The sequence below is a fragment of the Galleria mellonella genome, unplaced genomic scaffold (assembly GCF_026898425.1).
Source record: "Galleria mellonella isolate WM207_F2 unplaced genomic scaffold, CSIRO_AGI_GalMel_v1 utg87, whole genome shotgun sequence".
Classification (NCBI taxonomy): Eukaryota; Metazoa; Arthropoda; class Insecta; order Lepidoptera; family Pyralidae; genus Galleria; species Galleria mellonella.
Window position 1 is genome coordinate 179,785 of NW_026442166.1, and position 15,609 is coordinate 195,393.

The window sequence follows — 15,609 nt, forward strand, 5'->3', positions numbered from 1 at the left end:
AGAATTTCGACAATAATCTATTTCTGTGTAGGAGCTGACCCACCAGCGTGCGCAGTCGCAGCAAGAATAATCTAATATGTAGCAGCTACATATATATTTCTATAATTATATTATATATTTATATGCCTTACGGACGTAATTACGTTGTAAACTGTATAAAATATGAATTTATTTTTCTTTCTAATAAAAATATATTTAAAAGAAAAAAAAAACAAACATATCCTATTAAAAAATTAGACTTTGGATGTGGTCTCTTGGACTTGATTTCTTAAAATAGTCTAAGAGCCGTACTGCATAATAATATAATATTTATATAAATTCTATTGCATCTTTATAATTTATAACTCATTTTAATGTAACTTGTTCTCAGGAATAGTAACTCATTAACTGTGCCACGGGCGGCACAGTATATTCTGTAATATCTATAACATCGTTCATATCAATAGGCAACGGTTAACACTTGTCATTAAACTAGTCAATCACAATGACAAGCTGCCGAATATATGTACTATTATCAAGTTTATATTGAAAAATAGTCAAAAGAATCCTGTTTCGATATGATTTTTTTGATCTTATAACTTCAACCTCGAGCTCTTAGACTATATTTCAAAATGCAAGTCAGCATAGTTTAGGGGCTGAACATATATTCAATTACACGTGTAAAATACATTATAAAACAACACAAATTAGAAAATATAATATTAGTTCATATTTTATATAGTTTATATCAGGTTGTGTTGAGCCAAAAATATAAGAAAAATTTTAAAAATTTCATAATCAAATTACACTTTAATTATTATATGACTGTGTTTGTGTGTGTGTGTGTGTGTGTGTGTGACAAAATTAAAAAGTAAACTGTGAAACTAACGTTCCCGTAACAGCCTGTACGCTAGTATGGCCGAACGCCCCGAGTTTTCTCACCAAATACCCTAGCGAACACAAATGAGACACTTTCTTAAACACACACTAACAAAATGTCATTTTCAAGAGTGTCACGTGACAAAGTCATCGTGTATCATAAAAAAGTTCATATAATTTTGGTTCGAATACGCCCACGAAAATGTGATCGTACCACAGTAGTGTGGTGTTAAGCTATTTTAATTCTTATTAATCAGCAAATAAGGACGGTAATGGCCGGTGTACGTGTAACAGGGACGTAGTGCTACTAGAAGTGACCACACGACGAATGTCCAGTGTTGTGTTCTTTTGTGATATGTAAGGAAATGTGTGAAGCGCGTATATGAAGTATGTAGTTTAAGCTAATAACTATATAGTTAGATATATAATTTGCCATATTGTATGTTCTAAAAGCGTACTGTATCGTGGGTTCGAATCGGGCCAACGCCAATGTTTGTTCATTGTAAATTCTTGCCCGGTATTGAGACCACGGTTGAAAAATATAATCGAGCGAGAGTCTAAGGCTCGCTCGCTTGATTTTAATATGCTCGGAGGAATATGGGCAAGTTATTATGATGTAATTTTTTTGAAGTTTGTTTATGGGTTATTACTATTGTATTTTTTTTTTGTACAATCTATTTATGATTTTAGAATAACTGTTGACAGAATTTGAGCGAACGCTCTTTACACAGTTATAATGACATTTAACAGTTTAACATATTTGTTAAAAGTACATTTTTTCGCGTTTAATCGGTTATACGGACGGATACAGCTGAAGAGTGAGTAGGATAAATACAAAATCGCTACAGAACATGTTTTTAGTCGTGTTCCATAATTAATAGGCCGACAGGGGGCGCTGCAATAGACGTATGTTTTATTCAAATATTTAGGTTTATTATTTGTTTTGTATTGTCTAAACTCTAATTCTTGTTTTTCGTACGCACGTCACGTGCACAGGACGGCGACTACACTTGTGAGACAGACTGTAGTCGGCCCTTTGAAAAATAGTACTTGTCCAAACAATCTGTAAATCAAATAAAATATTATTTTTATTTCTGGCAATCTTTTATAAAAAAAAAAAGTATTGTTTATTTTTACGTTTCCAAAACGTCAAGATGTCGACATATTTCCTGCCATTATATTGTTAGTAACATAGTTGTTTTTTATTTATATTTGTGTATGTGAAACATACAAAAAAATATATTATTATATTTTATTATTATTACTTTTATTATTTGATCAAATATAATTTGAAATCTGTCAGTGTCACTTCTAGTAGTATTACGTCTAGATATCGAAATTTGCACCTTGCCACAACGGCGTAAGGTACATAATTATAAATAATAAAAAAAAAAGTTTAGATCTCTCTCTCTCTAGGTAGGACTTGCCTTTTCGAGCTAATTTGGCTTTTAGATGCCTATTGAGCAATAATGAGCAATACGGCTCACATGGGCTTTGCTCAGGCGAGCTCATACCACATTGTATTTAGCGTCTCGTTGTTGCCGACTTGAGCAAAATGTATTGAGCGGTAATAACTCTATTGGGCTCCGGAGTATCAATTAAGTATGTGATATATGTATATCGTTGTAATATTGACCATTTATGGGCAAAATACTCCAAATAATGAATCCAGTTAGTAGTCGGAGTTCGTATTGATTCGTTTCTTGATCAGAAAGCTAGTGTCATTTGGCTCAATTCGGCCCTATTCAGTTCAGAGGCGAAACGCATCGAGTATGGCGCCGATATTGATGCAATTTTGTAGATTATACAGGGATGGATAAAGGGATGTGTAAGTTATGTTAATTTTACGTTAAGGTGTCCGTCTATACGTTGTTACGATAGTGAATCGAGGTAGACAGTTGCCAACGAGTATCCACGTGCCAATTACTATGCAGTCTAAATAAATAAATGCACACAGTATTAAGATTTCCTCAACAGGCTTTATTCTCAAAGTGCCTAAGTAATATTTTAATATTTCATTGTTAATCCTTCTTTGCATAACGGTGGAAATTTCCATCATAACATTGAACGCCCAAAAATTATATAAAAGAACAAGTACACTTTAAGTTGATCGTGTCTGGATACCTTTTTAATGTCCATCGCAGAAAAAAAATACACATAGCTGTTAAATTTATTTCTTTAACCATTTTTCCTTTAATTTTGAACATAAATTGTATCACCTTGATTTATTTCACCAATAAAAAAAAACATGCAAAAAAGGGTTAAATGTTCCGTATGGACATATAATATTGCAATGTAATAACAAATGGTTTAAATTAAGTGTTGTTTAGTCGAGAAAGTTCGACTAGTTTCGGGACTAACTGGGGACCTTAACTTGGGGACGTGTGCTAGTGAAAACGTGTCTAACAGACAGATTTGATTCATCAATTCCAATGATAGCGTACACTTTTTCATTCATTGAGCTTTAATTATCAATGATGAATATTATCATTGATGACGTCATACATGTAATCAGTAATGATTAATGAGGAATCATTAAAAAGACATCAATACTACCTACAGACCGAGGAATAACTACATGGGACAGATGAAAGAAACACTAGGTGTCATGTCGTATAGGGAGATCAAGGATATGGCCTGGGATAGAGCTGGCTGGAGGAAGATGCATGAATTAGTTGCACCGACAAGTGGGAACTCTTAAATGAAAAGAGAGACAACCAACAGGCGTTCTGATTGTGTGGTAGGAGTTTATTGGACTGTTAGGTTCCTGTTATTTCCATAATCTTTATTCTAGTTTGGGTTGGCTTTTACGTAAAGTTTCTGTTGAAAAGGTAAAGAATAAGAACAACATACAGACGGACACCTGGAGAATCTGATATAGCTCACTATTACTTGTATTTAATTTAAGTATATTACTTTATTGTAAATTTATTTTCCCACTTAAAATGTTGCGTACGTCATAGATAAATGTTTTTTTTTTTATTATCTTGCATAGACAATTTGCCTTCTAGCTTCACCCCAGATAACTAAAATACCAACAGCTTCTCTTGCTTCTTTCGATTACCTCAGTTCTGTAACCTTGCGACTCTTTTGGGACCTTTTGCCTCCCCCGAGACCGTCTAATTGTGATAGACTAGCCCCATAGACAAATTTCAAATGGATATCTCAATGGTTACGTCTTCAATCTCGTCTGCATGTGATAGAGCGAGAAAACAATATCCAGCATTTTTTTTTCTCACACATATCCGACGACGAAAGCGTATCTCATGGTAGATTTATTTGTTATTCGTCTAGAAAGACGGGTTTTTGTTTTGATGGGTGAAAATGGTGTGGTAACCCCGCCTGCGCTAACGGGATACGCTGGCGGAGCACCAGTGAAGGGTGATAGATGAGAATGAAAACAGACCAGTTAGCCCATCATGATGAATTCATCAGGAATTAACCATGATAGTTTCCAGGGAGAACCGCGAGGAGCTCGACCTGGTTGGGTATATTGCTAGCAATAGGATTCTCAGTCTCCCTTACTAATAATCCCTTTCCCCCCAGAAAGGCAGGTTAGGTCCCCTGGTTCCTGCATACACCCACTTTCTTTTCATATGTTTTGATATTACATTCTACGATTCACAATATAACATAAAACCTATGTTTTAAGCAACATTTTAAGCCCACTAAGACTAGATTTAGTACTGAATAAATGTACACTAAATGTAACTAGACAATTATCAATGAAATAGTAATTCATCGATAGATACATTGGGTACTATATCTAGTGATTTTTTTTATTTATGTGCTTTTAATGATTCGTGATATAACATATTAATTACCTATGTGCAAATTTGCATTCAATAAAATGTAGGAAACTATCTTCTTATGTAAACATTTTGGGTAAATTTGTAATATTTGTGAGGTAACTGAATACTAATGTATTGTTGTAATGTTGCATGTCATTTTACCCCCCTTTTTTTTCTTTGAGAATATATAAGCTTTCACCCATAAGAGAAATCTTGTTATTTAAAGCTTTCCCGAAATGTATCGATACTTTTGCAAAATTACTCAAAATGTTGTAACGAGTACGTCACAAAGCTCTATATATCAATAAGTGACCATTTTTGACTGATATCTCGATGTTTGAAATATTTTTTTAAATGTTAAATGCATTTGACATACCACTGTTAGATGACGATATAGCTGCGTCTCGCTCTAAATTATGGTAGACCAACGAGTGTGAAAAGGATATATGTCGATACGTAAGTTTAACGTTTGTACAAAAGTATTTATTTTTTAAACAGTTCAACAGTTCTAATTTTCGATTTAGTTTATAGGTTCTTATAAAGGAAATGTAGTTTTACCAATAAAATGATATATGTTCGGTAATCATAAAAAAAAAGAATGTATATATAAAAAATCTTTCGGCCATATTGTAAGTGACGTCACACAAAGCCAATCAAAACCCTATAAAATAGGTGTTCAAAATCACAATACACACACGTTTTGTGTTACAGAGTAGCGGTTAAAAGTAAATATTCGACGATAGGAACATTCGAGTCGGTGCCAATATACTATCGATAGTACTGTATTCGCTCGATTTTTATTTAAATAAAAGTAGCAAGTCAGCTTTGTTCTGAATTTGGAGTCGGTAACTGATCCAATGTCAGGGGTAAAAAAAGGGGTAAAGGTTTCTTCAGGGTCGGCAAAGCGCGCGTAATTCCCCCAATATTGCCGGCGTTCATAGGCTAATGGTAACCGCTTACCATCAGGTGAACTGTATGCTTGATTGCCACCTCAGTTGTATAAAAATTTAAAGAATCGACCTCAATAATCAAGTCCTTAGGAGCAGCAAAGCATGAGGCTATGTATGGATTTTGGAATGCAGTATCTTCCGAAGGTCACCATCAGAAATGTATTTTCCCCTATTTATCTAGTTTTATAGGTTTTTGCCTCACGAGACTTAATATTCTGACTAATTAACAATTATTAGTGTATTTTTTTTTAATGGGTGATAATGGTATGGTAACCCCGTCTGCGCTATCGGTATACACTGGCGGGGCACCAGTGATAGATGACTGATGAGGATGAAAGCGGGTCAGTTAGCCCATCGTGACGTATTCAACTAGAATTAGCCACGATGGTTTCCAGGGGGAACCGCGTGGAGGTCGACCTGACAGGATATATTGCTAGTAATGGGGCTATTTGACCCCACTGCTAACAGTACCTTTCCCCCCCTATTAGTGTATAATGTTAATATTGAAATAAAATTATTTATTTATTCAACTATAATCAGTACTGCTAAATACTGTCTCTGTAATTGTATATTATAAAATACACTGAATATATATCATTTTATTTGCAAAGAGAAAACTTGTTTAAATTGTGAATACAATTATTGTTATAAATAATATATGTACAGCGGATTTAAATAATTGGCTTTTTAAACGAGAGAAGCATCTCTTTAATAAACGTGCTATTTTATTTTGAACTGTATTATGATAATAAATCGTGTTTTGCTTTAACGCAAGTCTGTAAGTCGGTGTTGGCATCGAAGTTATGCAGTTATTTTGTGGCGGTTTAAAAATGTATAGGAAATTGACATTAGTAGTACGTTACTTTCTGAATCTCGTGCAAATATTTAATTTTAAATGCCGCCATTTAGAATTTCAATCCGTTATTTCTTTATCTCTTTAATTAGCCATTGTGTGTCTAATTTCTTTGATATCTTAAATTCTATTTACTTTATTTTAAATATTATAGTTTTTTAAATAGGTTTGGAATTGTATTGTGCTATTTTTTTTTTACTGTAATAACTTCGAAGCAAACACAACAAAAAGGTTTAAATGTCGTAAATAATAAAATATTTTTGGAAAAATACGGCATATGAAGGACTAGTGTAGCGTTGAAACGGTAATGTACCGCGACAAAGTAAGCTGTGCGGTGCTCGTACTGTACATTTAGAATTTTGGCAAATTGTATGTTGGCACGGGTAGTTTGTTAAATTCCAAATTGATTTTCAAAATGGTTTTTGTTATGTTGTTGTATTCAGAAGTACTCGTATAGGTGCAGTGGTCGAGGTAGTTCGGCTCTAGGGTCTCGACCGAACGTCGCCGGGTCGAGTTTCGGGATACTCATAAATGTATGTTGCGTGTCAAATATTATTCTAGATTCTAAAATATATGTGAATCATGTGTCTGTCGCGGAGGTTGTGACGAATGGAACACTACTAAATATATGTTCAATTTAAATTTACCACAAATTCTCCGTTAATGAGCAACTATGGGGTCGATTCTAAACGTATCTTTAAAATTAATATCTGAATTTGATGACACAGCGATTTTTTTTATTCTAATATAAACTAAATTTATAATAAATTTAAATGATTATATATCTAGTTTATGATCGTCCATAATACAGTAATTTCGCCAAATTATCGAATTAAAATATTTAATTAAAGAAACAAGTTGAGAATTTATCACTTAGAATCGACCCAAATGTTATGAACAAACTAAAATTGAAACGTATCTTAGTATAATGCTAAATGTTGCTATGAAACTCTCGGAGTATGTTGTAAGGATGTTTTGATGGCGACGTGTGTGGCAATAAATAATGCTATTTCACTAAACGTGTAAGTGATAAGTATAGTTTTTGTGGTTGTTGAATATCATTAATGAATTCATATTTGACTTGAAGTTCTATTATATTAAGTCATACTCATACATTTTGTATGGAATAAAGTATTTTCTAATTGGTGCTTAATTTTAAAGATATTAAATACAACTCGAATACAATAACAAAACAAAAACAACGAGCGATCTATAAAAAAAATGTATAAACTATAATATATATATGTATACATACGTTACGTAGATGCCATTTAAATTCTAGTCTCTCGCTGCTTAGAATAGATAATTGTATGTATTTGTTTAATTAAATATATACGACATATTGTTAATCGAAAATATTCTAAGTACTTACTGCAAGCGTTATCAGTTTGTTGTGAAATTAAAAGAATTAATATTATATAATTAATGTGTTATTATAAACATGGCAGGTTAATTTCATGAGCGAAACATCACTTAATTGCAGATTACTTGTAATATTTTGGATTGATCGAGTATAGTTTCTAAGAATTATTGATATTACGATGAAACAAATTGACGGTTATGCGAACCGCCATTTTGACTTTTAAAATGTCATTTTGCAAATCAAATTGGCGGGAACGTAACTTTTATCGCTTGGGGATCGTGTTAGCGTTCTTTTATCGAGAGCTGTACACGAATTCCGTACAATCTAGTCTATGACCAGCTTCCGTCTGTAGGATATCGACGATAAAAAAAAGTTGAGACAATTATTTTTGTCAGATAATTATGTATAAAATTGTTGTTATAATTAGTGGACATTTTTTATTCTCAATGGTTTTTGAAAGAGCGTGGTTGGCGAACGCTGTATTTTATTTTATCTCAAAGTGAATGCACGCTGTTAATTTTATTTTGCCATATTTTTTTATATCTACAGAAATATGCACAATGAAATTTGAATAAAAGGTTTGTCCTTGATATTGTACTTTTATTTAATTCCAAAATAACGTGCACCTTATGTAAATATAAAAGCGAGGAATAATTACTCCTAAATTTATATGCTCATTAAGAAGAATTCGTTCCGTTTTTGTACTATTTTTTTTTTTATATCACGAAGACGGCAAACTTTAAAAACTAGGAATGGAAATTGGTAAACAAGCAAGGTCGAGTAAACTATGGACAATATTTATATAGTGTTAAGGTTCCATATCTCCAGCTAAAATTGTCACTTTTGAAACCAAAACAATGTTCTTTGTTTTTGTTACAATATGATGTCAAAAAAATGCAAGAGGTTTAATGAGGAAAAAATAAAAAAAAACTGGTGAATAAAAAAAACATTCATCTCTACTGTATTTATTTAAAATAGTTAAGAATTATCTTTACATTATACATATATTCTAAATATAATCATATCATCTATTTAACTTACGGTCTAAGGCTGAGACCAGACGAACGTAATTTTGTGAATGCCATTCGAAACGCTATAAAATAAAATGTAAAATGCAATACAACCCCCAAAATTACGTTCAACAAGAAAAAAAATTAAAAATGGAATAAAGATTATGCACAAAATGTTACAAATTGCAGTTGAACAACAATGAAAGGGCCTATTTTTTATACCTCGTATTGAAATGCCCATTTTTTTAAATACATTTTTAAATATATATATATAATATCACGATTATATAAGTCAATTTAAAGGTTCCTTTCCAATGGTTTTAATGAAAAATAGATATCACAAAATTTATATACCTACCTATAACAATAGCGACCACAACTATTACAAAAATAGAGATTCCTAAATATATATTAGGAAAATGTTAAAACTGACACAAAAAAAATCAAAATCGCATTTTTTTTTTAAATGTTTAATGAGGGAAATTTGTTTCAGCTATAATTTTAGACGTAAAACAATCGATTCGAAACTAACTGTATCGTCAGATTCATTAACAGTTCCTCTTGATTGCCACCCACTATGGCAGCAAATATATCAACGTAATGATACCAGTAACTTTTAATATTCAATAGAACGCCAAATTAATTAACAAGTATTAAGTAGGCAATATAAATAAAACCGATAGCACAATGAATGTGGCCAATGCCCACCCGGGTAACTGAAACCCCAAAATATAATACATAAGTAGGGGGGGGAGGGATTGTTAGCAATAGAGGTTGACCGCCCCATTGCTAGCAATATGCCTTATTAGGTTGACCTCCACGTGGTTCCCCCTGGAAACCATCGTGAACAATTCTTGTTGAATTCGTCACGATAGGCCAACTGACCTACTTCATCCTCACCTATCATCCTTCACTGGTGCCCCGCCGGTGTATACCGATAGCGCGGGTGGGGTTACCATTCCATTATCATCCATTAAAATAAAAATACATAAGTAGGAAAACCGAAGCGATTTCAATATAGTGACATACCATATTCTATTTTAATAGAACTTGACGAAAAATAAATTTTGTTAAAATAATCACAGAAACAAAACGAAAATTAAATAAATCAAATAATAGTATTTTTGTACTTTGTTGTTTACATTTCCATTAGGTTCTATTGAAATAGTTTATACGTTGAGCGATCGGACCACACATGTATAAATTAAAAACAAATGCACATACAGTTAACACGTAGACAACAATATACGTTAGAGCGAGACAGAGTTACATGGAACCCGTACACTGCTAATAGTATGTTTGGCGCACGACGCATCCAGCGTACACTACGCCAAAATCTAAAATCACAAACATTCTCCAATTATTGTACATCAAAGAGTAACCCGAACTCCTAATTTCTTAAAAAAATTCGTAGGAGAAAATTCATAGACTAAATATTATGTTTTAAAAATATCAAAATATCTCTTAAAAACGAGACTTCAAAGCAGATTGTGACCAAAACTACTGTGTATGCAGACATCTTGTAGACAGGTCAGATGCATGTAGTCCCGAACTATATTTCAATATAAAAATATAAACAATAGAAGAGGCCCCACAAGCCAGACAGTAACCATGGACAATGGCCCATAAGAGAAGTGGCAGGGGGGAGGGATGGGCTTCACTGCTAGTAATATATGCCCATGAACGCACACAATACTAGGGGTATTACGCGGGCGATGCCGACCCTGAAGAACCTTCTACCCTCTTTTTTGAATAACCCCATGCTGTCTCATTGAAAATCCTCGACAGGGAGTTCATTTCATAACCTGGGCGTTCGTGGAAAAAAAAACATCTCTAAAACCACGTTGTACGCGACCATCTAGGCTCTAAGGTATAGAGGTCTTATCACCTTCTTGATGGTGATGAATGATAGAAAGTGGCCGTGGCCATCATATTGAATAATTCCTCTGAGCACAATCCATTGTACAAGTGGTAGAACACGCAGAGCGAAGCAAAATCTCTCCTAAGACTTAAGGGTTCGATTTGCAAGCCTGGGATTATGGACAATTGTCATAGCTCGTCGTTGCACTGAGTCGAAGGGTTCAAGCTGATATCTAGGTGCTACTGCCCATAAAAGGCGGCAACGCTCAACATGGGGTAGGATTTGCAATTTACTTGTTTATGGGTTTAAAATTTCTATTCTAACAGATAAACTACAAATATAAAAGAGTCATTTTAATTTGATGATTTAAAACGAAATCATTGGTGTAGGTTAAAAGAGGGGTCCAAGATTAGCATTACTTCGGGGGCCTCCTCCTAGCTTAATCCAGCCTTGAGCACATGCTGCGGACCGAGCACGTGCTTAAAGCGCACTAATATGGCCCTAACACAATGGTAAGCAAACACCATCTTACAAATTTGTCAGCACTATGCACTTCTTTTTGTGATTTCATTATCACTTTAATTATAAACAAATCAATATATTTTTAATTTCCATTCTAATTTCTCATTATTAAGAGTATTAATAATGAATTATGGCAATATTCACATTATCTGTCAATTTAAAATATAAAATGAAGTTCAATTTAGAACTAATATCTATATACCCACACTTCTGGATTTCCAATATATAAATTATAAATTTATACATGTTTAATTTGTTATAAAATAATATTTGAAAAAATCATTCATAAAATTGAAAATAGTTTTTAAAATTGATAGATAATACAGACATTACCAGACTTCCATATAAATCTCTAATTATAAACACCAAACAATTTTCTTCAAACAAATCCCATATACATAAATATGTACAATCTAGCTAAAACTAAAATCCCATCAGGCTAAATCCATTTGACAGTCCAAATCTATGTTTTTAAACTTGTCCAGACTATCTATTGGCAGTCTCAACTCCTCTACTCGACTGTCGCTTACCACCGTCACATCAGTCACCACGTCCGTGTGGTACCTCTTGATGTGATTGCTCAGTAGCGACCTCCTTACTGACATATAGTCACAGTAGTTGCACTTAAATGGCTTGATACCAGTGTGGATGGTCTCGTGGCACAGCAAACTCTCCTTTCTTGCAGCTTTATAATCGCAGTATTGACATTTCAGCCCGTTCCCCAAGTGTATTGTAGCGTAATGCTTCTGTAATTCGTACTTGTGCTTACAAGAGTAGTTACATTTCGGACACTTGTGTTCATAGTGTAATTTTTGGTGCATCACATACTGGCATTTGAAGTGAGTGGTGAATTTGCATATGGCACAGAACAGCTCTGTATCGGACTGGCTCCGTTTGTTGTGCAAAGCGATTTGATCCTTTGTTTTAGTGGAGAAATCGCAGTTTACGCACTTGTACGGTCGGTTCTGGGTGCCAGTGTGGTGCCTTTGAAAGTGGCGTTGGACTGACGCCTTGAATCGTGACGTATAGGCGCACATGTGGCATTGAAATGGCCGCTCCTTGTCCTCAGACTCTAACACTTGGATGCTGTTCCAATCGACGCAATTCGGATCCAAATGATACTTTTGGAGGTTAGAATCGTGTTGATATTTATCTGCATCATCCATTGTTGTGTTGTGTGTAGCATACTGATATGTGTCATCCAATTTAACAGTTTTCTCTTGGCTCGGCTGCGTCTGTACATTGTGCAGTATCTTCCCACTGCCATAAATAAGGTTGTAGTGAGTCACTTTGTGTTTTTTACTCTCGCACATGTAGTATGTTTCAAATTCACAATACCCGCACTTCAGTATGGTCTCCTGCTTACTCCTTTGCTTGTGGACATTCAGCCGCCATCTTGTTTTGGTTGAAAAGTCGCACATGTCGCACTTATTCGCCTTCTCCGTCACCTCGTTGTGTATCTTCGCCAGATGCCTAGTGATGTGTCCTTCGAATTTCGTCACGAACGGACATTTATCGCATTTGAAGCACATATTCTCGTTGTGTATTTTGCCATGTTTCTGGTAGTTATGCCTGTAAGCAGTTGCGTACGGGCAATGTTTGCATTTGAATTGTTTCTCCAGCTTGTGTTTGCGTTTGTGCGCACTCAAGTTCCATTTGAAATAAGACGTGTAGTCGCATTGGTCGCATTTGTGTACAGGTACTTGTTTCTCTTCGGATCCCTTTTTCTCATGTTTGATCATGACGTGTCGGTACAATGCCGTTGGGTATTTCGTCGTGTAATCACACTGATTACAGCCGTAAGGCTTCGAGTTATTGTGGCCGAGCATGTGGAGTTCCAGACAGTTTTTGTAGACGGTGGTGTAGTTGCAGACGTCACAGGTCAAAGTTTTTGTAAAGCGACGTTGTTTTTTGTTCTTCTCTTCGCAATCGGCGCCTGCATTTCTGAAATATGGAACACAATATGTAAAACAAGTTGCTTAAAAGTCCCTCTAACTTGTCCCATATTTAAAGGTTGAAATTTTATGTGCTTGTTCTACTGTGGCAAGAATAATAAAGACTTTCAAGGAGGGGAAGAGATTGTCAGTAATGGAGGGTAGTGATCCTATTGCTAGCAATATATCCTATCACATTGATTAAAGTTACTTCTTGATAAATTAGTTATGATGGACCAATTTGCTTTCATCCTCACCTATCATCCCTTATTTGTGCCTTATTAGGGAATACTAATAATGCAGGTAAGCTTAGATTAAATTTTAATTAAAAAAAAAATACCTTAAAGAAAACTTACACATCATCCGCATTCGGCAAGTCAGCACTGGGATCCTCATCAACTTCCACCTTCACCCAAACACTTGCAAACATGTTCATAATTTCCTGAGAGTCATGCTGCAGGCGCTCCGATTCCTGTTTCAAATTTTCTGATTCTTGTTGCAGGTTGTCGGAATCATGTAAGACAGAGACAGAGTCTTCGTTATCTGACATCTTTCTGCAAAAATGTTATATTTCTGTTATTTACTACAAGTATATAATAGCCTGGTGGTATAGTACTGTTACGGGAGGGGTGGGGGGTGGGGGGTCAAATGAGACCTTTTTGAAAAAAGATATTTTAATTAACACAAGTCTTTAATCAAAACAAATTTCTTTCACTGATAGGAAATATATTATAAGAATATAAAAATAGTATAATGTGTTGTTCCTTTGAGGTTCAAATTAATTTTGATTTTAATGAAAAATCCCTGGAAATCCATGGCATGATGTATATACTATTGTTAATTGTTGACGGTCCCGAGAATGCAGTTCAGCACTTTCGCATTCATATGTTGTACATAATTAAAGCTATGTAACAGTACCTACCTACCACTAAAGAGGAGAAAAAGATAGATAGATCTTGCAGTGATTTAGAAGTAACAGTAAAAATTAAAAATATATTTTATTTGTAAAATAGATTAAAATAGAATCAATTTCTATAAAAATCTATCTGAATTAATAAATTTGTCCCAGCAGATCTCATTTTCGCCTATCAACACTTACTGATGTTCCATCAATGTATACAACTATCACAGATGGGGCTCTATTTCTACTTCCATTCTACTTCAAACATTTAAAAAACAAATAAAACCTTAACCCTTTCCACTCCAAGCCTTTTTTTTCTTTTCATTCCACCAGCTTCACACTTTGTTTCCGCAAAAAGAAGTATTACACTATGTCGAGTGTCACTCAACAATGGAGCTGGTGGAACAAAATCAATGTCGAGTGACATTCAACATTGGAGTGGAAAGGGTTAAGTCAAAAAACTTGTTTTTTATTAATTTTATGCCAAAAATTTTAATCTTGAAACAAAACAAGCAGCTAACAATTTCAATTTACCATTAGTCTGACTATACAACACATTATAGATAATTTTAGCTTTTAATTGTTCCATAACCATGGGAATAAAGCCTGATTACAGCCTGATTATTTTGTAAATAATAATATAACAGGAGTGAACCGAGTGAGTCCACTGCTAAACATAGACCTTTGATTCAAATGCTTATTGATATTTAACTACATTCTAAAATTAAATTAAGTAATTAGTAATTATTAGTAAAGTATTAAGTAATTAATACCTTTGCTAGCTCCGATAGGCTAAAATAATTAGAATACATAATTGGGACTTAACATGATAAAAAACCTTTGCAGGCAAATAGTATTTACATACCTGCTCCTTTATTGCCAACGTTTTGATGTGGATTGCACTACGCCGTGGTCACGACAGGATTAAGTGAGCGGTGTCTTAGTCTGGTAACCCAGTCTCTTCCAGTCCCTCACACAGTCACTATTATTACCCTACACACTGCACTCACAGTATCCACACTGGGTTTAAACAAATTATCGCGTATTTTTAATGTACTAATCACTGGATCCCATGTTGTTGAAAACCTATATCTATCTTCCCTATTAAATTTTTTCCGACTTTTCGTCGGCAATAAAGAAGCAGATACGTAGGTACTATTTACCTGCAAAGATTTTCGATGCGTTGCGTCCCGATCGTGTTTTTAAAATATGAGTAAACAACGCGAAAGGTTAAAATGAACTATCCTAGAAATAATACAATAACGATACACGGACATCACGCACATTAAAACATCGAAATTCTATTTTTGGCACTAAAAAAAAACAACTGAAGGAAAACATTTAGATTTTTAAATAAGTCATATATTTAAAATAATCTTAAGATACTTGTTGACTTGGTTAGATTCTAAAAAGCGTACTTACTTATTTAATTCAACTTCTAAACAAAACAAGGACTAATTCTTAGTATTTTATTAATTTTTGTGCACGAAAAAAATCAATGGTAAAAATACGTTTAAAATATGTAAACAATTGATATTAATGCGCAAGAAAAAGTAAAAAGAAAAC

General features: G+C 34.0%; 2 protein-coding genes across 4 annotated transcripts in view; one reads left to right on the forward strand and one right to left on the reverse strand.

The window, feature by feature from the left end:
• LOC113509437 (tau-tubulin kinase homolog Asator) overlaps positions 1-8,405 on the forward strand; it is a 97,392-nt gene extending 88,987 nt beyond the window's left edge. The window contains exon 32 of the mRNA XM_052902143.1: positions 32-8,405. The gene's annotated coding sequence lies outside the window, so the exon portion shown is untranslated. The remainder of the gene's footprint in view (positions 1-31) is intronic.
• A 359-nt stretch (positions 8,406-8,764) lies between these two features.
• Positions 8,765-15,587, reverse strand: LOC113514573 (zinc finger protein 761-like). Of its 3 annotated transcripts, none has more exons than XM_026898679.3 (3): positions 15,466-15,587; positions 13,499-13,696; positions 8,765-13,152 (listed from the first exon to the last, which is right to left on the reverse strand). In XM_026898679.3, the coding sequence occupies exons 2-3, from the start codon at positions 13,690-13,692 to the stop codon at positions 11,643-11,645; spliced, it is 1,704 nt and encodes a 567-aa protein (XP_026754480.1). In that variant the 5' UTR covers positions 13,693-13,696; positions 15,466-15,587; the 3' UTR covers positions 8,765-11,642. The 3 variants fall into 3 exon arrangements, with proteins under 3 accessions (XP_026754480.1, XP_031763942.1, XP_026754481.1); XM_031908082.2 differs by lacking the exon at positions 15,466-15,587 and adding an exon at positions 14,909-15,447; XM_026898680.3 differs by lacking the exon at positions 15,466-15,587 and adding an exon at positions 14,817-15,447.
• Positions 15,588-15,609: the final 22 nt, after the last annotated feature.